Source organism: Oryzias latipes, chromosome 1 (assembly GCF_053564925.1).
Source record: "Oryzias latipes strain Hd-rR chromosome 1, Olatipes_Hd-rR_3.1".
Classification (NCBI taxonomy): Eukaryota; Metazoa; Chordata; class Actinopteri; order Beloniformes; family Adrianichthyidae; genus Oryzias; species Oryzias latipes.
In genome coordinates this window covers 12,101,703-12,124,618 of record NC_136237.1, presented here as the reverse complement: position 1 = coordinate 12,124,618, position 22,916 = coordinate 12,101,703, and the positions used below count along the sequence as shown (strand labels likewise).

The window sequence follows — 22,916 nt, the reverse complement described above, 5'->3', positions numbered from 1 at the left end:
ATCCACCTTTGTCTTGGTAGGGAGAACACGTCAATGTAAGGGTGGGGTCATCTAAGATAGCACAAGGGCTAAGAAACATTCAGCAATTCATAATTGTTTAGGTTTAATGAATTTCTCTCTTTTCTTTGGTCCTTGACATGTTTTTTTAATGTTTGATACCTTATCCTTGTAGGTTTTTTATTTGGCAAAATAAAAGCAAAATTCCAAATAACACAGCCCAGGTTGGTACATTTTATTCTGCACACATCTTTTAACAGAAAAAACAAAAAGGAGAAGTTTTTTCTTTCTTTATTGCTGACATGCAAACACTCTGAACTGCTCTAGCATCTCATCTAAGCCCAGGCATGTGGCTCTGTGTTCATCCCCTTGACACTCCTCTGCTGTTGGCCAATACTCAATCCAAGTTCTCTCTCCAAGGACGTACTGATATCTGAAAGCAAAGAAGTGGACGAACAATTAAATCTTGGTTAAACCTGTGGTTAAAGTGAAAACCACAGGTGAGTCCAATTCATGTGAGTTGTATGGGGATACATGTGGACACCGATTTGCATAAACCAAACTTACGTGAGCTGTTTTTCATCTTTGTGAATGTCTCTGGATGATCCCATGATCAGGTATGTTTTACCTTTCTGCAGTTTCAAAGCATCTCTGCAATGGGGATAACTGAGGAATGGCCGCAGTTTTCCCCTGGGGCCAACATCTGTACTTCCTGTAATAACAAAGGGAAATGTGTGTGTGAGGGGATAACTTACAGAAAAAAATAACCTTAAAAATTCGATTTCAGGCACAGACCATCACAAATTAATGTGTCTGACATGGAAAAAGGATAAACTGTAACTGTGCCCCTCAGGATACATTGTGAGTAGTGTGATACATTAACAGTTATTGATACTCACTCCATCCTTTTAAAAGAGTGGGAATTTTGTTTCTGTAACCAACAGTAAGTCAAACTTTTAAAAGTATAAAGCAACCCCCTTGTCCCCCACTTTATGGACAATTTTATTTCAGCACAGCCAAAAGGAAGAAGGGTGTCTCTTTGGGAGTATAAGAATACCTTCTGGTGTACGCTGATAAGTGTGGAGAATCAATTGATAAGAATCAGCACCTCCAGTTAGTGGCCATGGTTCCCAACCAGAAAACTATTACGTTTCCACTGCTGCTTAGAATCAATCACTCTGCCAAGTGGTTAAAGTTTGAGAGCTTTAGCATTCTGTTCCAATTAATGGACAATTGAAATATGATATTCACTGATAGAATGATGGAGTTTCTACAGTATTGCATTTGTAGTGTTGTTCAGATTGCTGTCACCAGAGCTACTGCCTAGAGCCAGCCCTGGGGTCTGAGCAAGCAAGCCAAAGCAAAAATAAGTCAGTTCAGTCAGTTTTTTCACGATGTTGAAGCCAGACAACTTCAGTAAGCGGTGATTGGTCCAAGTTGGTCTGAGTCAACATTTCTATGGCAACCACTCTCACCAATCAGAAGTGAGTTTGTCAAAAGGCCACACTGGAAACTGGGCTCAGGGGATTCTCTCAAACATTTCAAATGTTCAATGCAAGACCATATACTTTTCTTGAGACCGGTCAGTTTATAAATTGAATAACTTACAATAAAGAATTAATGTCATGAAAAAATTCCCATAAGCAAGAACGTGTTAAAAATAAAGGCATCAGGTTGGTTATTTTGACAAATATGATGACTAAGTAAAAGGTTTTTACTTCTCAACACAAGTCTATGGGATTTCGGCTTTTTGGGACCAGCAGGTACTTCCTATTTGGAATGTAAGGAGGAACGATTCACTAAGTCCAGTTCTCTTATACAGTCAAACTGTGTGACCCAGGTGGACACAGCCCAGAAAGGCTAAAAAGGATATCCAGTCTCCAACCCCACAACTTGCGGAAAGGTTTATGAGGGTCCGGTGCTGTCAGATCTTGGTCATAAATATAGGATTAGATCAAGGAATGGGATGTAACTTGTCTGCGAGGAAAGGGGTCTAAACTTGTAGAGGAAACTGAGCTGCACTGGCATCAGACAGACAGAAAGATCTGTTCTGTTCCGTTATTGGATTTCTCTACTGCTCAGTTTGTTCATAACAATTACTGTGTTTGAGCATAAGGATGTTCATCAAATGGACTCTTGGCAGAAAGACAGGGATACATTAGGTAGTCATGTGATCTGACCTTAAACCATCTCTCTTTTAGAGGTAAGAAGAGCTGTAAACTGACCCAACACTTGGTGGCTGAATTCATTGATGGACATGCAGTCCAACAAACTTGTCAAACAGACTCGGGAGTATTGTATTGTGAATATCTGGCTAAGCCAACACATACAATGGAATTTAACTCTATTTGTGTTAACCCAATAAGCCAACCCCAACCCTTATCTAGGAGAACAGTTTATTAGTATAAATTGCACAGAAAGTAGCATTGTTGGTGTCAGAGAGAAAAAACAACTGCACATTATCACCAACCTTCTTTGATGGAGTCCTGCACCCGCATGGCATAGATGTCTATAGACGGTTTTTGGACAACATCTTCCACCAGAACTTTGTACGCTGTAAGGCGACAAGGGAAGCTGTCAGTCTTAAAATGTGCATACGGAAGATGCACACTCAAACAGTTGCAAATGTAGCGCAGCTCTTACCATATTCAATTTTGCTGCTCTCTGTGCTCTCACAGATTTTAGATGTTCGCTCATCGTTGCTGATTTGACCATTCTTCTGCATGCTGCAGTTCTCTAGAAAAAAGCAAAGAACAGTGTAAGCGCACTGTCTGAAACAGAAGCTAATGTCACTGTAAATTTTAGTGCAACTGAAAACAGCTGACCATAAGAACATCTTGTGCAACCACAAAGAGCATCATCCACTGCTTTTGTGTGCCAGTCCCAAGTCCAGGTAAATATATTTACCTGGACTTGGGACTGGCACACATATATATTGTATATTGCTGGTGTATACACAACCAGCAATATACAAAAAAAACAAAGTTCTAAAGCAATTACTGCCTTAAATGACCCTTGTATCTGTTTTAATTATTGTTCTTACTATTTACTACTATTTATTTATTTATTTTTCCTTTTTAATCAAGAAATCTGATTTATTGCCGTGTTCAAAGACATTTATTTTCTTTTGAACAGGCAATAAAGTTATCTAACTTTAGAAAGGGTTTAGTCAGATGCGGCTTCTATGTAGAACAAAGGCCAAATCAATCATGCATATCACTATCAGAGCTTTCATACAACTTCAGTCATGGCCCATGTTAAAAAATATATGTACCGTTGTGTTTTGGTGCTTTTCTTGTATACCAGGGGCATTTTTTCAACATCTATACTCAGACAAAAGCAGCGTGCAGATGCATGCTTTTGTTTGATACTGATTGGTTTGTATCATTCTTGCCTGGAGTCATCAGTAGAAGTCCTGGGACACAAATGTTACCTAGTTACCTTCTGCACATGTGCACTCGTCATCTTTGCAGAGCTTCAGCAGCTGTCCTCCCTCCCTCTCTGGATGGTAAAACTTCACACAAGGTGTTTCTGTGAACAGAAAAAGGGTCTTCATAAAATTAACTTTTATCTTCACTTATCATTACTCTGATGAGAACAGAGGCAGCCTGTTCTTACGCTCATAATATTCATAGACAGACACTGCTGCAGGCTGAAGAACGCCCACCTCCATGGTCTGCTGGACCCTGAAACTGATCTCCTCTGGTCGGGTGTGAGAAATCTACAGATAAATGTAATTCAGAGGTCAGTAATTTGCTGTCATTTAGGAATACTCTGATCAGCCAGCAAGACTGTTAGCTGAATGGTTATGTGAGCGGGCCTGTTCTTTCTGAGTTTCAAATTCTTCTGCTTGTGATCTTGTTTAATAACTCAGTTGTATGATATAAACGTTACACAAAGGTCAGATGATCCAGAACATGCAGACAGTAACAAGAAGCAGCCAGGGGTCAAACCTTATCCAGGTAGATGATGAGTGAGCCTCGTTCCGACAGAGCTGTATTCATTTCATACTTGCTAATGAGGGGAAATCGCCCTCCAGACAGCTACAGACACAAGTACAAGTCATCATTGGTTTTGGGCACTCAGTAAATCTCATTTTGAACTGATTTACAGTCTTACAGCTTTTAGGTCATCTAAGTTGGGAGTGAAGCCTGTCTGCAAACCGATGTCTAAGATGGACATGGTGGCATCACGATTGCTGTCCTTGTATCTGCAAAGGAGAGCACTATAAAGAAACTGCAGAGAATTGGAGCAGAGCAAAAACAATGTTACTTACAAAACCTCTATCTGAAGCTTGTAGACCTTTTGATTCCCAATATTCTTAGCTGCAGGAAGAAACTTCTTTTTATATGGCTCAAAAAGTAAAACAGTAAAACTCTAGAAACAGACAGTTACCTGGAAGCAGCTGCACTGACACGTTAAACTTCTGGCAGTCACTTTCCTTTTCTTCAGGCAGAGCATAGTACAAGGACACCATCTGACCAACAGGACAAGCAAAATAAATGTGCATATTAACCAAAGCAAATCAAAATCATGGAAATTGTTTGCACTTGGTAGGGGGCAAAAGGGAGAACCCCAACCAAAAAGATTTTTGAGAGCAGCACTATGGCTTTAAAATAAGAACCAGGATTGAAAAACTCTTTGCTCTTCCCATTTCAAAACCCCATGTTCAAACAGATTTCTATAAATGAGGTCAACTTTAAAGTTGTCACTTTAAAAGTCCCCTTCTCTCCATGTAGATGAATTGTCTTCATGATATTCCTCTTTGCTATTTTATTGAGTTTAATAGAAAGATCAAAGTTGTTTAAAAAAGAGATGAAGATGTTTTCTGGTGACTGTGGTTCACATTCTGAGAATAAAGATATTTTCTTGGTGAAGGCTTCCTGGAAACCAGTCCTGTCCTCATGATTACTGATTACTCAAAAAAGATGCAGTCCTTACTTTGAGAACAGCTTCTCCCGATCCAGTAGCCTTCACTTTTATATCTTTGTTTATGTCTTTGATCTGCAGGGACAGACTCAGTCATAAATAAAACTAACAAAAAATGAACAAACACAGAGCTTAAGTGTATCAGCAGCAGGATCTCACTTTAGAGGTTCTTGTAGCATAGCTGTTTTCACGGTTGAATTCATATTTGTCAGGCTTTGATTTGCCTGGCAACAAGATATCCACTTTCAGATCATACTCTGGTTCTTGAGCATTGGCCCAGTACTCTGCTACAGCCTGGTACACAATTATTGTAGCCTAAATGAGAGAGGGGGAAACAGATTTAGGGCTCCAGAAGGATTTTGAATGTATATTCCTGAAAGTACAACGAGGTCAAAATTATTTCGAACCTGGGTGGATCCATAACCCCCACCAACAAACTGCTGCTGGTTGAACCATCTCACAACAGGTCTGGCATCTTCAAAAGACTTAAAAAGAAGAAAGAAGTTTAAACAAATATACACGTCATGTGTCTGAAGTTATATAACCCTCTATTGTAAGAAATGTCCTCTTCCTGATCAAAGGTTTAGTTAAAAAGGAGCATATATGTTTTTTTTTAAATAAATATGTGAACCAGCGCAAGCAAGATTCTTTATGTGAATAAGGGATGAGCTCACCTTGGTCTTGACCAAAGCCAGAAGAGCATAAGCTGTGGCCTCAAGGGTAAAGAGGTGCTTTCCAGGAACAGGCCAGTGGGTCAACTCTGGCAGACAAGAGCAAAACTGTTACCATGACACATGCCAAACAGGGACATGTTATAGGTTATAAATCCTAGAATCAGCAGTATTGAGTGATGCTTGTTGAATGATTTCTGTTTCAGCACCTGGAGAAACAAACTTGTAGAGAATATCGCGGTTTAGTTTTCCCTCATTAGCCAGAGCATATGATGTCATGGCAACAGCGTAAGGATTTGTAAGGCTGGGAAGTCGTTTCTCCAGGTAGGCAACTGCCTTGTCAATGCTGCCTGGCAGGGTCTACACAGGAGGGGGAGAAACAAATGATTAAAGAGAGTAAAGTTTCAGTGGTTAAAAGCTGGAGTACAAAAAGTGGAGACAAGATTTGTGAGGACTGCCATTTTGGCGCATAATTCCATTACTCTTGAAACACTAGTAATCTCTGTGTTATATCTGCAGACATACCAGAGAGTTTCTCACTAATCATTCAGAAATACTATGAAAGATAAGCCGTGCCCCCCGAGCGCGGCTTGTCTGCAGCTCACCGCTCCCCCTAGGGGATTGGTCAAAATGCGGAGAACAATTTTCCCATTGTGGGATAAATAAAAGTAAATTTAAAAAAAAATGTAAATCACTGTAGGACAACACTGATAAATCATGGACTAAGACAATCAGGATGTCCTTCCTACAACTCTTAAAAGGCAGAAAATGTGATTAGGTTGACCACCACACATCTCTAATTTGCATTACATGTTTTACAAAAACAGTATAGAATTGTGTAAAATAAATTATTTGTACGGATAGGTCTATCTGGTAAAGAACAGAGTACCTAAAAAGTGTTTCTACAAAAATCTTAAACTGTGAAAAATCTAATTAGATGGAGATGGGTACTCCAACTTGATAAAAGTTACAATAGTCTCCAAGAATTCAAAAGAGAATAAATTGTTTGTAGCACCAATGGTTTGGAAGATTATGGCCTAAACGTGTTTTGTATAACCAACAACCTGGTGGTGCAACTAAGTAAGCTTTATTAGAGCTTAAAGTAGATTTAAAGGTTGTCATCTGGACTAAGTTTTTTAAAGTTGAAGACTTTTCACCTCTTATCCATAATGCTTTGTCAATTGACAAAGTGTAACCCTTATGCTATCCTAGGCACTTTAACATTGAGAGTTGGGTCATCTAGACCCACTAAACAGTGCGCTGAACCTTTTTTCTTCAATGATTTGTGATCTTCACTGGTGTCCATGGATTACATGAAGTCCTCTTCACCTTTATCCACCTTTGTCATGGTACGGAGAACACGTCAATGTAAGGGTGTGGTCATAGGAAAACACAAGTGTTAAAAAGATCATATGTGTTTTTTTAACTAAATATGTGAACCAGTCAATTGATAGAGCCTTTTAGATAAGAGGTGAAATATCTTCAGCTTTAAAAAAAATTAGTCCAGATGACAACCTTTACACCTACTACTATGATGGAATCTACCTGGATGAATATAAGTCTTCACAGACTTCTTACAGCTTGGGTAGAAAATTCAGAAGTTACCAGTCAATATGTTTCATACCATTAGCTGTAGTAGTTTTTGAGGTATAGACATTGAAACTTTGGCCCTATTCCTTTTACTATAGCAGAAAAATTGTATCAAATTTTTATTTTAAAATAAACCAAAACAACAAACAAGCAGCTTTTCTTTGCATCAGAAGACATTAGAATAATGTTAACTACTTAATAGATCGATGAGCTAGAGTAGTTCAAAGAGTGTGTTATTTGCTGTTGCTGTTGACAGCTCCAGGGTTAAAGCATTGAGTACATGACTGAATTCTGATACAGTTACATAATCAGCTGCCACCGTGGCACTCCAATGCACTATATACCAGCTTGGCAAGACACTCACAGGTAAGTCAACATGTGAAATGGGGCAAGAGGAGGATCTGCCAAAAGCAAACAGAGTTTAAGTGTGGCCCAGCAGCATCAAACCTCCCTGATATAATAGCATTGTTGAGACACATCACACAGAATTCTTGCTTTGTTTGCTTTGAAACTCTCAAATCTAAGAATGAAAGTTTTATGGTAAGGCCAGATGTTCACAGATACATGCAGACAAGTTGTTGAAGGTGTCTTCTCCTTCAAATTTTTGTTGGGATTAAATTTTCAACAATCTGAATTTTCCGTTTGCTGAATAGATCTATGGATTTATTCAGTGCATTCTGTTTGTCTTCTTCCAATCCTTAGTGGACGCTAAATTTTAAAGACAATTGTTAGGATCAGCCTTGAAACTTCCTGCTGTAGCACTTTGTTTACTGTTCACTTCGTAACCAGTTGTACTTGATCTGGGTGGATGATGCCACATTTGATATAATGCACACACTTTTAAGAAAAACAAAATTTTTCTAAAAAACAATAATTTTGCAAACACCGGTTTGCAAAAAAAGAAAAAGAAAAAGAAAGAATGTTAAAAAAGTAGTTAGATTTATTATCAGAAACCTACATTGACAGTGGCTGAACAGAGCGAGCGTGACTCCTGCATGGCAATGAGGCAGAACGCTGTCATAGAGGCATCAGAGTCAGAGCCACGGACATCACCCTAGAGTGCACATAAATATAAGCAAAGTCTTAACTTATTCTAAGTTGGAAACGTGGACATGAAACAGTTAAAGATCAGTGGTTTCACTTACAATCATCTCTCCATGGTACATTTTTCCAGTTTCTGTGAACAAGCCATCGGGCTGCTGAGCTCTGAGTATCAGGAACTTCACAGCATCACAAATGTGTTCCTTTTTGATGGCCACCAGGTTGTTGGCCATGGAAAACACTTTAATAACATATGCTGTTAACCTTGTGGAATAAAGAAGACAATGCAGTGGTTCAGTTTCACAGAAACCATCAAGGCTGAGTGTGCCAAGCACATAACCTAACTACCTTATTCTAAAACTGTATAACCAAAGCCTGGAGGCACAAAGCTTGCTAGAATGAACAGTTAACAAATCTATCTTTGTAGTAGTTGCACATAAATAAATAGTAGTCTGATAGGGTAGCTTTAATGCAGAGGCAGTGCAGGCGACCTCTGACTGGAGGAATCAGTGACAAGTCATTCATATAACGGAATAGAGCTGTGAAAGATAAAGCTTGGAACAAGATTCACAAGATTTGCCCCACTTAAAACATTTAACACCAAGCTTCTACCAGCTATGATTGGTGGACATGCACTAGTGAACAATAGAAAAGAAAAAACAAGAAGGAGCCTCTCCTTCCTTGCCCAGTGGGAACACCATGGCTATATGTGCTTTCAAGAACCCCAGTTTAGAGCGTTCTTGAATGTGCGTCACATTCCTGGTGTGAACGTATCTTAAGGCAGCAGAGCTATGAACTGATTATTTATTCCTGCCACCACGTTGCACACAAAACTTTTTAAGTTGCAAGTAAAAATATTAAATATTTGTTTTTCTATTTTTTTTTATTTTGCTTTGAATTTTTTTTTTCTTTTAAAAATGCATTTCCGTTTGCAAAACACCCGTTTTTGCATGCGTTGTGTCAAATCTAGCTTTTTCCTATCTTTGATTTTGCTGACCACTCGGAGTGCGACTTAGCGTGATAAAACTGCCAGAGCCAAAAAAGTTCTCGCATGCTTTGTGTCATATCACTTTTTTCCCTATCTTTGATTTTGCTGACATTAGTTTCAGTTTGATGTGAAAAAGCTGCTATCAAACAGCTGCTGATTGGTTGAAAGCAAAAAAATATTGAAAGCAAAATAAATCTAATTGAAAAGCAAATATTTATTTTTTCATTTGCAACTTAGAAAGTTTTGTGTTCAACGTAGTGGCAGAAATATCACTCCATAAAGAGCTGCCATCAGTGTGTGAATGTATGTGTATGGGTGAATGGGCCGTCGACCGTAAAGGACTTGGGCATTTTAAGAAGGTGGTGAAGCACTAAATAACTATAAAACATTATTATAAAACATTAAACTATTTACAATTCTGTGAGATTTTTTTAAACTTGTCTTGATTAGCTGAAAGATCACATTACCCTGCATTTTCTACAGGACTATAAGGCACTATTTCATCTTTTCCCAGCTCATGGTTTGTGCTGACTGCAAACATCTGAGGCATTGCTATTGAAACCTGAAACCAGCACATCTCAGTAGAATGAAACCATTTTGTGAGCACAGTTTGTAGCGTCAACAAATCACACCCAACACGTTTGAATTTAAGGGAGTTAAAATGAAAAGCAGGAAGGGGGTGAGGGCCAGCCTTGTACCTCATCATTTGGTTTGAATGAAGAAACATGTAAACACTTCAGCCATGACGGTAGAATAAGTTATACAAAACCCTGTAGCACGATGTCTCATTCCTCTAATTTAAAAATACTGAAGACGAGCCTCTTATTTAACTAACATGTTGATGTATTTAGCATGTGTGCTAAATGATAATTGGTAAATACAATGTAAATACATGTGGTAAATACAAATAAAATTTTGAAAGTGTAGTAGGATTAACTGGCTCAGGTGTGGCTGAGAATAATTACGAGCGGTGGCCTCTTGGGGCAGTATAAAAACCTTAGGCGGTCACTGGCAGGATGTGCAGCATTTGGCCACTGGAACCGCCCACTTCCAGTTGTATACATCCGGTTTAGCCCCACAAAGTAAGGTAGCGGTGGTAGCCTGTTGTCAGTGTGTGGTCGGCTTTCCTAATTTTATGCTGGTTTTAGCGCCGGATACTCGCGGCCAAAGGGTGAGCTCTTGCAGCTCTGTGGATAGCTTAGCGCTTTTTTTTTGTTTTTGTTTACCAGGTGCTGAACAGACAGAGCCTTGGTAAGCTGGCGTCGCTCAAGCGCTGCGTTTACCTAAAGCTGATAATTTTAAGTGTTAATGTTGATTTTTTTTTTTCTGTTTTACCAGGGACTTTCTAACGCTCCCAAGAGTGGAACAGCTGCTGTTTTTTTTTATACGCAGTTTGTTATACGTGGCTTTTATACTGATTTTTATCGGTAGCTTTTATTGATCCTGTGTGGAAAAGGATCCAGTTTGGACTTCAAGGAGGGTTTGTCTGGAGTGCTCGCCGATGGAAATTCGCCAGGGAGGCGATCGGGACATTTTGGGGCCTGGACTCCCCTCATCTACCCCAAAGCGAAGACGAGCGGCACTCACTGCACTGTACAGCATCCAATTGAACGGCTAACCCCCGCCTGAGTAGCCAACTGGTGTTCTTATGTTAATCTTGTATTTTTAGGGTTGGTTCTGGGTCACCGAACTGCTGGGACCCGTTGTTATTAGTTTGTTTTTAGACGAACTATTCAATTATTGTCTCCAACTTTTTAATGACCCTGTTTTGTTTTGTCACCAGCGCTGAGGACCCAGGCGTCAGTCCTGTGTGTAAGGTGGAGGCCTTCCCCGGTTGGAGTGGCGTGTCTTCGGGTGAAGGGTTCACCGTGTGAGTGGGGTGGTTTATATTATAAGTTGACATTTTCTTTGGGAGCCTCCACTTCTCCTAGTGAAAAAGGTCCTCAGGCCAGTGAACGGGTGTCTGTGGTGCCCATCTTTTTAACTTCTTCATTTTAACTGGTTTTAGGAGTTTGCAACTAAATTATATTTTAATCTTGATTCCTCCGTCTCTTGTTTGTGCGCTTCCATTGCAAGAAAAAGTGTCCCTTGGGGCCACAAAAGCATAAAGCCTAAAGTGCTAAATAAAAAACCCACATTATAAAAATGTGTAACCATTCTGTGATATTCTTGATGGTCAGTACAATTTTCTTATAGCACTTGACCAAAAATATGATTCTGACCCAACTTTGGCTTGTTGTTTTGGCTCAGTGGCATGTCAGTGGATGAAGGTTTCTGTCAACAGCTAGACGTAAATGAACTGACAGATGGATGGACACATCAGTTAAAGGATGCATAAATGGATGGAAGGATGGATAATACTGATAACCTTACCAGGAGCTGCTTCCATGATCAGCCCATACAGCAAAAGAGCCGTCGCCTTTTAGGTAGGCTAGTTCGTTGGTGTAGCCTGTACAGAAAAGTAGTTGTTTGTTGGAGAATGACCCATGACTTCCCTTTGCATACAACCACAGCTTTTCAACCCCGAACTTTCATCTTACCTGTTTTTATGTGCTGAAGGGCCTCAGCCCGTTTCTGAAAGCCAACGGCTTCCCATTGGTTGGTTTTGTCCAAATATATGGTTGCAATGACAGGTAGGGTCATGTGGATCATGTTCTGCTCTCCACAACCAGAGGGCTGATAAATCAGAGTACCCATTGACTTTCCACTGATGGCATTTTCCACCAGTCCAGAAACTTGTTCTCGGCCTGCGTGCAAAATGTAAAACCAAAGTGGAAATAATCACCAGCAACTATGCAGAGCTCAGTTTGAGGATGAAAACTGACCTGTCAATGAGATCTGAGTGCTTGTTGGTGAGCTTGGAATAAAATTACTTTTGGGAATGTTGCTGTTCAGAACTTCCACTTGTTCACCGTCTAAAAACCCCACAATTGTGCAGTTATGGAATATAGGAGTCCACAGAAATACTTATTGCTATGTTAAAAAAGTTACTTCAATTTATGCAAAAATCATGTATAGGACTCACTTTTCCCCTTATGAGCTGGATCCAAGATTGTAGATTCTATAGCTTTAACCAGAACTCCTGGAGGCTGAGGAAGAAAATATTGGACAATAAGCTTATTTTTGCCACTGCATACTAGTGTCTGAAGCTCATTTTCTTTCTGTCACAATAGTTATTTTTTGGAAAGCCTTAGAAACTTTTTTTAAGATTTGGTCAATTTTTTTTACTCAAAACTCAATGTGGCGGCTGGGTAGCTTGGTTGGTAAGGTGAGGTGAGAGGCTGAAATCCTGGGTTCGATTCCCAGAGGGGAATGAACAATGTGATTGGGGCAATTACCCTATCAATGGCGAGCAATTAACATCACCCAGTGAGGGCCCTTAGGCAAGACCCTTAACGCTACTGCCTCTCGAGCGCGGTTTGGCTGCAGCTCACCGCTCCCCCAAGGGATGGGTCACATGCAGAGAAGAATTTCCCCATTGTGGGATAAATGAAGTATCAATTATTATTATTAAAACTACGTGTGAATCACAGCTATGCTATTTTTGTACAATGACAACAGTGTCCAGGCTGAGACTTGTTAAAAAACCAGATTGACTTACAACCACCCGCAGGTCTTTCTTCACTCCATCACTCAGGTACGAGTCTTTGACAGCAGCTTTGACCTCGATGGGAAGAGTCCCCTCCTTCATGGGAATAATGATGAAGGGAACAGATCTTGTGGACATGGCGCCAACGTTCACCTCTTGTCGATATTTCCCACGTTTAGAAGCTGCGCTGCACGTGTCCTTTTCTTCGGCTAGATCTATACGAACCTGAAGAAAGACAGAATGGTGGAGAAAATTCAGTCTTTCAACAAATAAAGACTAACAGTAGAATAAAGTGACATTTGTGGTTTTGTGTTAAAAGTCACATTAATTGCTTACTCCTCAGTCTGCAACAAGCACCTCGGAGCCCATAGTTTCCATATTAAAAGAAAACACTAACAAATATTTAAATGTGTCATTGGCTGATCAAGCATTTCTATCTTTCCCATGTCTAAGTTTCAGTCATAATCCTGCTTTGCTGCTCTTACGGTTATGAGCTCTGGCCTGTAGTTGTGTAGAATGGCTTTCACTTCCAGCTGCTCTCCGCGGACAGCTGAGTACGGCAGCCGGAGGTCTATGAAGAAGTCTTTGCGAACAATCACCTCCAGTGACTCTCCCACACAGATGCCTTCAATAAATACCAGAGGAATCAAACGTTTACAGAAGTGGTCATGGTGCAGGGGTCATATAATACAAACAGGAGCTGACTATCCACTAACCATGAGTTCTTGAGAGGCTGATGCCGGTGAACTCCCAGGTTGTGATGGAATCTTGCAGAGGAACATTTTTCACAGATGAAGTGGAGCCACTTGAGAATTAATAAGGGAGGGGCACTTTTAGACACAACTGGCAAAGGGGGGGTGTGTGTGATTACAGGTAAATGGAGAAGTGTCCCTCCAGCAGGACAGTTTTTACTATGGACTCACCAGTTGGGTGTATTTGGGGGGCATTGTGGCAAAATAATATCGGACCAGAGCCAGCTTTCCGGGAAATTGCTACGAGTAACGATTTCATTGCTATCCATGTAGCTGTCATCTGTCTCACCTGAATACAAAAAGAAACTTTGAGGTGTTTGTTTCCATGTGAACAGTCAGTTTTGTTGATACAGAAACTTACTTCGGGCCAGCTGCAGGCTCTCCTCTTTCTTTTCAAGCTGTTGTTTTTCCATTTCTTTGCAGCAGGTGACAAAAGCATCGACACAAGCCTGACCACCATCCATAATGTACTCAGAGCGACGCTCACATGTGTATGAAACTGGGGAGTCCTTCATGCCGTCCAAACAACATTCCCGCTGTAGATCTTCCTTATACTGACTCACTAACCACAATGAAAGTTTAGATGGAAACATTTAGGAGACAAATATTGTGAATAAAGTAGAGAAACTGTCTTTCTTCTTTAGGAATTGAAATGACATTGCATGCATTGAGATTTGCTTCACTTCTCACATAATGTGGTTCTGACATCCATGATGGTCGAGGCCCGCCTTCTCCTGGACGGTGCTGCACATTTCTTTTCTGAAACAAGAACAGAACAGAAACAGATGAGCAAAAAGAAGCTTGAAAAGTCCTCAGATGTCAGCAAATGATCAAAGAAGGGAAACAGTAAAGACACTTTGAAGGCTCTTTCACACAGCAATACTGGTCTAAAGGTGTTTAAATGACCCCACCATTCAGCCTTCATTTGTCTTCTATGGTTTCATTCGGATCTGACCCTCCTCCTTAGTTTTTTGTTTACTAAAAAAATTGCGCACTTACAGTCTCCAGAGTGATCAAGACAGTCACAGGATATTTGACAACATATATTAACAGATTGTCCTAGATAGATACCATCTATCTAGTTTAGACTAAATGTGTGTGTGCAGTTACAAAGGAATATGAGGTGCCGTGTAGGACATTATTCAGAATTAGCATTCATAAACACATATGTAAACTCTCACACACACTACTGAAATGCTTGTATACATACAACTGAAAATGTATTCATTCACATACACATGTGAAATCTCTCACATACACATGTGAAAATGCTCTCACACACACTACCGAAATCCTCTCACACTCACTACCGAAATCCTCTCACTCTCACTACCGAAATCCTCTCACACACACTACCGAAATCCTCTCACACACACTACCGAAATCCTCTCACACACACTACCGAAATCCTCTCACACACACTACTCAAAATCCTCTCACACACACTACCAAAAAATCCTCTCACACACACTACCAAAATCCTCTCACTCTCACTACCGAAATCCTCTCACACACACTACCAAAAAGTCCTCTCACACACACTACTGAAATCCTCTCACACTCACTACCGAAATCCTCTCACACCCACTACCGAAATCCTCTCACTCTCACTACCGAAAATGCTCTCACACACACTACCGAAATCCTCTCACACACACTACCGAAATCCTCTCACACACACTACTCAAAATCCTCTCACACACACTACCAAAATCCTCTCAGACGTGGAAGACTCTGAATATAGAACATTAATTATTTCATTGAGGAAATTAAATGTAATTTTTTGAATGTTTCTATTTCTTTCTATTTAATTTGATGTCTTACATTTTAGTTTATGAAATATTTATGAATACTGGAAAATCTCATGTTTTTTTTTTGGCCGGGTTTTTGGATTTTCATTTAAATTTTTAAAAATGAAAGTATTTTTTTTTATAAAACAAGTGATATGGTTTGACTCTGAATAAAAAATACTAAACTTTGAACTCACAAGTGTTTCATGTAATTAGACTATACGACTCATAATCCAATGTTGGAAAAATAATACAAAAATGACAAAAAGGTCACCCAGACCAGTTTTCCCTCAGGTGCAAACAATCTATTGTAGTTTAAAGTTGTTACTTTGGTCCGAGTTGTTTTAGGCTGCCGATACACATCACCTTAGCAACGCTTTTGACTGCCGTTAAATCTCGCGATAATCAGCCAACTTCCGTTTCTCCCGAAATGCCTTCCGTTTCTATCGAAATTTCAGTAGTATGTGTGAGAGGATTTCGGTAGTGAGTGTGAGAGCATTTTCGGTAGTGTGTGTGAGAGGATTTCAGTAGTGTGTGTGAGAGGATTTTGGTAGTGTGTGTGAGAGGATTTTGGTAGTGTGTGTGAGAGGATTTCGGTAGTGTGTGTGAGAGGATTTCGGTAGTGTGCGTGAGAGGATTTCGGTAGTGTGTTTGAGAGGATTTCGGTAGTGTGTGTGAGAGGATTTCAGTAGTGTGTGTGAGAGCATTTTTCGGTAGTGTGTGTGAGAGGATTTCAGTAGTGTGTGTGAGAGCATTTTCGGTAGTGAGTGTGAGAGCATTTTCGGTAGTGTGTGTGAGAGCATTTTCGGTAGTGAGTGTGAGAGGATTTCAGTAGTGTGTGTGAGAGGATTTCAGTAGTGTGTGTGAGAGCATTTTCGGTAGTGTGTGTGAGAGGATTTCGGTAGTGTGTGTGAGAGGATTTCGGTAGTGTGTGTGAGAGGATTTCGGTAGTGTGTGTGAGAGGATTTCGGTAGTGTGTGTGAGAGGATTTCGGTAGTGTGTGTGAGAGGATTTCGGTAGTGTGTGTGAGAGGATTTCAGTAGTGTGTGTGAGAGGATTTCTGTAGTGTGTGTGAGAGGATTTCGGTAGTGTGTGTGAGAGGATTTCAGTAGTGTGTGTGAGAGGATTTTGGTAGTGAGTGTGAGAGCATTTTCGGTAGTGTGTGTGAGAGCATTTTCGGTAGTGAGTGTGAGAGGATTTCAGTAGTGTGTGTGAGAGGATTTTGGTAGTGTGTGTGAGAGGATTTCGGTAGTGAGTGTGAGAGGATTTTGGTAGTGTGTGTGAGAGGATTTCGGTAGTGAGTGTGAGAGGATTTCGGTAGTGTGTGTGAGAGCATTTTTCGGTAGTGTGTGTGAGAGGATTTCAGTAGTGTGTGTGAGAGCATTTTCGGTAGTGAGTGTGAGAGCATTTTCGGTAGTGTGTGTGAGAGCATTTTCGGTAGTGAGTGTGAGAGGATTTCAGTAGTGTGTGTGAGAGGATTTCAGTAGTGTGTGTGAGAGCATTTTCGGTAGTGTGTGTGAGAGGATTTCGGTAGTGTGTGTGAGAGGATTTCGGTAGTGTGTGTGAGAGGATTTCGGTAGTGTGTGTGAGAGGATTTCGGTAGTGTGTGTGAGAGGATTTCGGTAGTGTGTGTGAGAGGATTTCAGTAGTGTGTGTGAGAGGATTTCTGTAGTGTGTGTGAGAGGATTTCGGTAGTGTGTGTGAGAGGATTTCAGTAGTGTGTGTGAGAGGATTTTGGTAGTGAGTGTGAGAGCATTTTCGGTAGTGTGTGTGAGAGCATTTTCGGTAGTGAGTGTGAGAGGATTTCAGTAGTGTGTGTGAGAGGATTTTGGTAGTGTGTGTGAGAGGATTTCGGTAGTGAGTGTGAGAGGATTTTGGTAGTGTGTGTGAGAGGATTTCGGTAGTGAGTGTGAGAGGATTTCGGTAGTGTGTGTGAGAGGATTTCGGTAGTGTGTGTGAGAGGATTTTCACATGTGTATGTGAGAGATTTCACTAGTGTGTGTGAGAGATTTCACATGTGTATGTGAATGAATATATTTTCAGTTGTATGTATACAAGCATTTCACTAGTGTGTGTGAGAGTTTTCATATGTGTTTATGAATGCTAATTCTGAATAATGTCCTACACGGCACCTCATAAAGGAATTCTGCCTCTTAACTGCAATGACCAGGCATTTACAAGAGAAAACAACACAACACTAATTTACTTTTATGACTTTTAGAATTGAAAGACAGTCAATATTTCAGTCCTCGAAGGCCCAAAGCGCTTTACAGTCACAGGCCCGCTAACCCATTTACACACATTTGCACACTGATGGTGGTTCTGCTGCTGAACACTGGTGCCAACCTTCAAAGGACAATGTTTCCTTTTTACAATAATAGGTTTGCAATGGCACTCATTCTAGATTCCAGTTTCTAATGGAATCACTATTCTACTATTGTTCTCATTATTTACCTGTTCTAAGCCAACATGAGTTGTATCAACCTCCCAACTTGAAAAAAAAATGCAATATTTTGAATAACAAGTGACTTCACCCTGCAAAAAGGTCACTGACACAGGGAAAATGTGCCTACCTTGTCTGTAAACTGTTCCTGATGCAGTACTGGACTCAAATAACAGCCCAGCATCAAAGAACACACTCAAGCCATTCTTCCCTCCACCAGGAGTGCAGCCAGTGTCAAACTTCTCCACCTCATCCCAAATCTGAGATGCAAAAAAATAAGACATCTGAAGGTTATAGATTCCCTTGTAAATTAGGCAGAAAATCTGGTGACTGAGTTGGATCATTCTTGAGTAATCATCAAACAACCAAGAGCTTTTAAATGTGCAGGGGCCTACTTTTTTCTGCGTGAGTCTGTGCTTGCTGTTTAGGACGTAAACACCTTTGTCTACGGCCACCAGTCCCACTGTGGCACCTGGATCTCCAGAGACCTTTAAACTAAACATCTTGCGGGGCTCATAGGAAGCAGCAGGGGTCTTTGGCTCCAATGTCAGCTGCAATTTTTGTCACACAGACATAAGCGGCAGCCCTTTCCATGCTGGGAAAAACAGCTGCTTGAACATGACTCACCGAGCCCATGCATGAATCTTTAACATCCACCCAAACTGAATCTGACACCACTTCATTATCGCTGGGATGGTAGAAAGCAATGATCCGGAAAGATGGCAGCATCTCTTGGGTAACGGGAATTATGAGGGAGATCAGCACTTGGCCTCTTGTTTTGTAACGTCCAAACTTCACCAGCTGACCCCTGCTGGTGATCTGGGGGGAAAGAGTCACAAATCCAGCAATCAGGAAACACTGAGTGAAGTATGTTTATGACCTAAAATCAAAAGCCAACAGCTCTCACCAGATAAGTGATGTCTTGGTTTCCACCTGGTTGCTTGTTAAGATTCAGGTTGACCTTCAGATTGTCACCTAATTTGACCTCAGGCGTGTCCACACCTGCAAGTGGGAAGAGTGCTCAAAGCCATGCAAGAGTAGACTGCAGAATGTTGAATCATAACACTGGATCATTTGATCATATTTTAGATGTTCATTAATGATACGGCTAAGAATCAATGTGATTCTAAATGAGATGTTTACAGTTAGTTTATAATTTTGATTTAAAACAATTCTACTTAAAATGTGTACATTTTTTCTAATTTGATCACTTTCATCACTACTAAAAAAACTGCTTTTAAATAGTGTTATAGTTTTAACTTAAAGTTTTCACTTAATAGATTAGGAATTTTACTGTAAACACTATGTTTTTATTTGTGTTTTGTTTAAAAACGAAGGCACTAAATTGCATAAAATAAATTGAATTTATAGATTTGATGAATAGACACTCCATTTTATAAGTAAAGGTTGATTTGATTTTTAATACACTTTAATTAAACTTATTTTCTACTCAGCCCTCCTTACCAATATGGATGTAAGTCTTGCTGTTAGTAGAGTACTGGTTTGCCTGCATTGTGGCTTCGGCTTGTCTGTTAAGGGAAATGTCTGGATCATCAGTCTTTGCCTGTGAAGGACATTAAAGGAACACATTGATTTCACTTCGGTAAAACAGTGGAGATAATTCAGCTAAATGTCAGCAATTGTCTTTTCAAAAGCTGAATGTGCTGTAATCTCCCAGTGGAAAAAACAAATGATGCTGAACATGGTTCAAAGGAGGCTACTTGATAAAATAGTTTAAAAATAGCACATAAAAAGCTGAAGAGTCACAAAGTAATCAATGAAAAATTCTGATTACTGTTAGTAAAACATAAGGAGGGTCATTGGCGCTCATGTAAAATGAATTAAAGAATAATACATAATATATTTGAAAGTACAAAACAACAAAATGTAGTCGCGAAAATGTATTGTTGAGTAGCATGATTAATAAAAATGCAAATAGCTGAGCAAAGTAAACATTTCCTCATTGATTAATAAATAGACATTATTAATTGTTCAGAAATGCCCAAATTGACCATATTTATAGTTATCTGCTGCAAAATTTAAAAAAAGAAACTTTTAATAAAATGTATTCCTTACAAGAAAGAGTAAAACGATTAATAATGATAATTTTTTACATGTAGGTTTTCACTGCACATGATAATGTTATAATTATGTTAATATTACAATAATTCAATTTTAAGAAAACTATTTTTCAGTATCCAATATTTTGTGTACTTTGCCCCTAAAGGGCCTATACCATGCAAAATATTTTTGTTTTTTTGTTTACAAGTACATTATAATGTTCTTTCTTCATGAAAAGAAACCCCCAGGCGGTATTTTGATCCATTCACGCATTTCTGAGTATTCCTCTAAAAACTTGGGTTTTGAGCAGCAGCCCATCCCAACCCATGAAAACAAGAGGGTTCTCACGGGGTGACGTAGACCAGTGAAAACAGCCCCTTCCAGGAAGAGTCTGTGCTGCCAGCACCGGCCCCAGGCTAACACACAAACCCACTTTCTCCGTGGAGCTAGCAGTGAACGGCTAAAACGCTTTTCTTTTATAACATGCACATCCATCTTTGCAAGAGTTCGGTTGTTTGTTTTCGTGAGCCAAATGCAGATACGCTGCTATGGCCAGCTGTACGTACATGAAATGTACGTTTCATTAACGTCATGAAATGAGCGGCACCCACTAGGAGTTCAAGCCGGTGCCTCAGAGATCGAGTCACCTAGGAAAATAACTCAGGAAAATAACCAATATTTACTAAAAGATGTGTTCTTTTGTGTGCCAAAGGTAATATATTATAATATATATCGATATTGTTTACTACAAAAGGCTTAAGAATAGCATAATATAGGGCCTATATTGATGTCAACTGGATTGGGTTGGAGTAAACTCAGTTTAATTGGCCAAAAGTATTCAACTAAGTTTTACTGAACTAATTCTGACTGGCTTGTAGTTAGTTAGTTTCATTCCCTTTATCTTTAGACTAACTTAAACCACAATGAACTGAAAATGTTGTGTTATATTTGCAGCAGCTTTTCCACTGTAGTGGTGTGGGTTTGGTCTTACAGAGATTGACAGCCTTTCATCCTGTGTTGCTGTATTGATGGTCAGCCGCGCCATGCCGTTGGCTGCAGTAAAGCCCCTTACAGGACCAGGAGTTACAACCACTGGGATGTTCCCTGCTGGACTTTCATCAGGATTTAAAACTTCAACCTGTCATCCAATAAAAGAAAGGTTAAACCATCAATTTAAGGTTCAACTTTTCTCTTTTGACATTTTTTAAAGATTCAGTGCAACAAACGTTGCAGTCAAAATGTACATTACAAATGTAGGTCAATGATTTACCGCCACATCAAAGGACATTCCAGGTTTAAAATATTTTGGAGTTCTTTTAAAGGTGATGGTGTAAGGAGATTTGACGATTTGGATGCCTCTTAGCTCTGCCTCCACCATCTCACTCCCTGTCAAACATTTCAACAAATTGAACAATGAAGTCTTTTCAGCCACGTTTTGAAGCAACACGATTGACATGAGGATGGATTGTCTTCATCTTACCGCTTTCTGTCAGCACGCTAACAGAAACAAAGATGGAGGTGCCCACAAGCTGATTGATATCCTGAAAGGTTTTTGTGATCTGTTCCCTCTTCAACACTACTTTTCCTTCTCCGTTTTCAATCTGAGGACCCAAAGACACATGCAGTTCTGACTTTCTGAAACATTGCAAAAAGATCACCATGATGGAATTGGAAAAATGTACAATCTGTTCTCACCGGCACTCGAGATAGAGAGTCAGGGAAGCTCTTCTTCTGTCCTTGGTCCATGACCCCAAACACAACATAGGCATTTCCATTCACTTCTTGTCCAAAAAGATACCTGCAAACCAAACAAAGGTTACCATGGAAACAGGATTTTAATGCCACAAGTTGTTTCACACAAGTTTCACCGACCTGGCTTTAATGTCAATCTCCAAAGTCTCACTGTCCACGTAGAAAAAAGGTCTCAGAGAAGAGAGCTTGACCTCAAAGCTGGGGAGCACTGTGAAAAATGTATTTAGGTTTGGTTTTGGTCCTTCAAGAGAAATATGTAAGTAAGAAGGTTTATAAGAAACAATTTTACCATATTCTTTGACCTCGAAATTTGCAGAGAAGCTCTCCTGTGGGTTGCTCTGGAACTTTGCCACAATTTTCCAAAGTCCAGGACTATACAGACACACATTATCAAAAAGATTAGAATTTACAAGAAACGAAAACGGTTCTGCACTGGAAATATGTCATGAAGTACACATGCTAAAGCAGAGATCTGCAGAAGGCAGCAGTGAGAATCATCTGCTTCCATTTAACCCTTTCCTCTGCATCTTCTGCACTCACACCAATCACCCTCATGTCCTCCTTCTTTACTTCCATGAATGTCTTCTTTGTTCATCCACTTTCTTTGTATCTCCGACCTCAGCATCATCATTATCCCTTCTCCAAATTTCTCCAGATCATCTCAAACTGGTTTACAGCATTTATCTCAAAAACATTTTCAATGAGACATCCCTCTTAATTACTTTTTCTTGATACTGTCCTTGTCACACCACATTGAAGAAGATCTCACCTGACAATCTCATTCAGCTGGTAGTCTCCGGAGTGCAGTCCTGACTTCAGAGAGACAGGGTCCAATGGTAGGATGATGCCTTCAGGGGTCTGTAGTCAGACAACATTTGGTGTTTCTGGTGGTCCATTTGTTGATCAAAAGCCAATTTGAAAACATGGAAGAATTAAGCAGAATACCACAATCTCGATCGAGATAGAGGTGTCAGTCTGGGCATCATTAAGTCTCTCTAGTGGCTCCATGCGAGGGGTCACTCCAAACATTCTGTAATACACTAAAAAACACACACACTTTGTTCATTTGCTGTCTGTCTCATGTTTTTGCATGTGTGAGTGAATGTTTATGCAAACGTGTGTGAATGTAGATGTGATGCACATCTGTCTAAATGTTGGTGCACAACTGTAAATTTGTGTTTGTGAATGTTTCTGAAACTATGGGTTAATTGGTTCATTTCAAGCAATGAAAACAAAGAAAAAAACAATTAAAAACAAATATATTGATATATTAAATCTACGTATTTATAAATTTATAAACTGATTAGAAAAAA

The 22,916-nt window shown here is 39.8% G+C and overlaps 1 protein-coding gene across 1 annotated transcript in view; it reads right to left on the bottom strand.

Annotated features, from left to right (window-relative positions):
* Positions 1–219: 219 nt before the first annotated feature.
* Positions 220–22,916, bottom strand: part of c3a.1 (complement C3a, tandem duplicate 1) — a 28,528-nt gene continuing 5,831 nt past the window's right edge. Inside the window, 40 exon segments of the mRNA NM_001105082.2 lie at positions 220–430; positions 565–709; positions 2,468–2,551; positions 2,641–2,733; positions 3,439–3,528; positions 3,616–3,718; positions 3,951–4,040; positions 4,117–4,207; positions 4,274–4,322; positions 4,393–4,474; positions 4,939–5,001; positions 5,086–5,241; positions 5,334–5,411; positions 5,601–5,686; positions 5,807–5,957; positions 8,146–8,241; positions 8,333–8,492; positions 11,590–11,665; positions 11,757–11,963; positions 12,042–12,131; positions 12,242–12,305; positions 12,818–13,030; positions 13,291–13,430; positions 13,522–13,610; positions 13,729–13,846; positions 13,919–14,119; positions 14,248–14,316; positions 17,921–18,050; positions 18,186–18,341; positions 18,418–18,609; positions 18,698–18,792; positions 19,255–19,354; positions 20,843–20,989; positions 21,122–21,237; positions 21,332–21,452; positions 21,547–21,649; positions 21,724–21,811; positions 21,893–21,975; positions 22,373–22,461; positions 22,549–22,643. Coding sequence (NP_001098552.1) covers positions 289–430; positions 565–709; positions 2,468–2,551; positions 2,641–2,733; positions 3,439–3,528; positions 3,616–3,718; positions 3,951–4,040; positions 4,117–4,207; positions 4,274–4,322; positions 4,393–4,474; positions 4,939–5,001; positions 5,086–5,241; positions 5,334–5,411; positions 5,601–5,686; positions 5,807–5,957; positions 8,146–8,241; positions 8,333–8,492; positions 11,590–11,665; positions 11,757–11,963; positions 12,042–12,131; positions 12,242–12,305; positions 12,818–13,030; positions 13,291–13,430; positions 13,522–13,610; positions 13,729–13,846; positions 13,919–14,119; positions 14,248–14,316; positions 17,921–18,050; positions 18,186–18,341; positions 18,418–18,609; positions 18,698–18,792; positions 19,255–19,354; positions 20,843–20,989; positions 21,122–21,237; positions 21,332–21,452; positions 21,547–21,649; positions 21,724–21,811; positions 21,893–21,975; positions 22,373–22,461; positions 22,549–22,643 — 4,541 coding nt within the window. The 3' untranslated portion in view covers positions 220–288.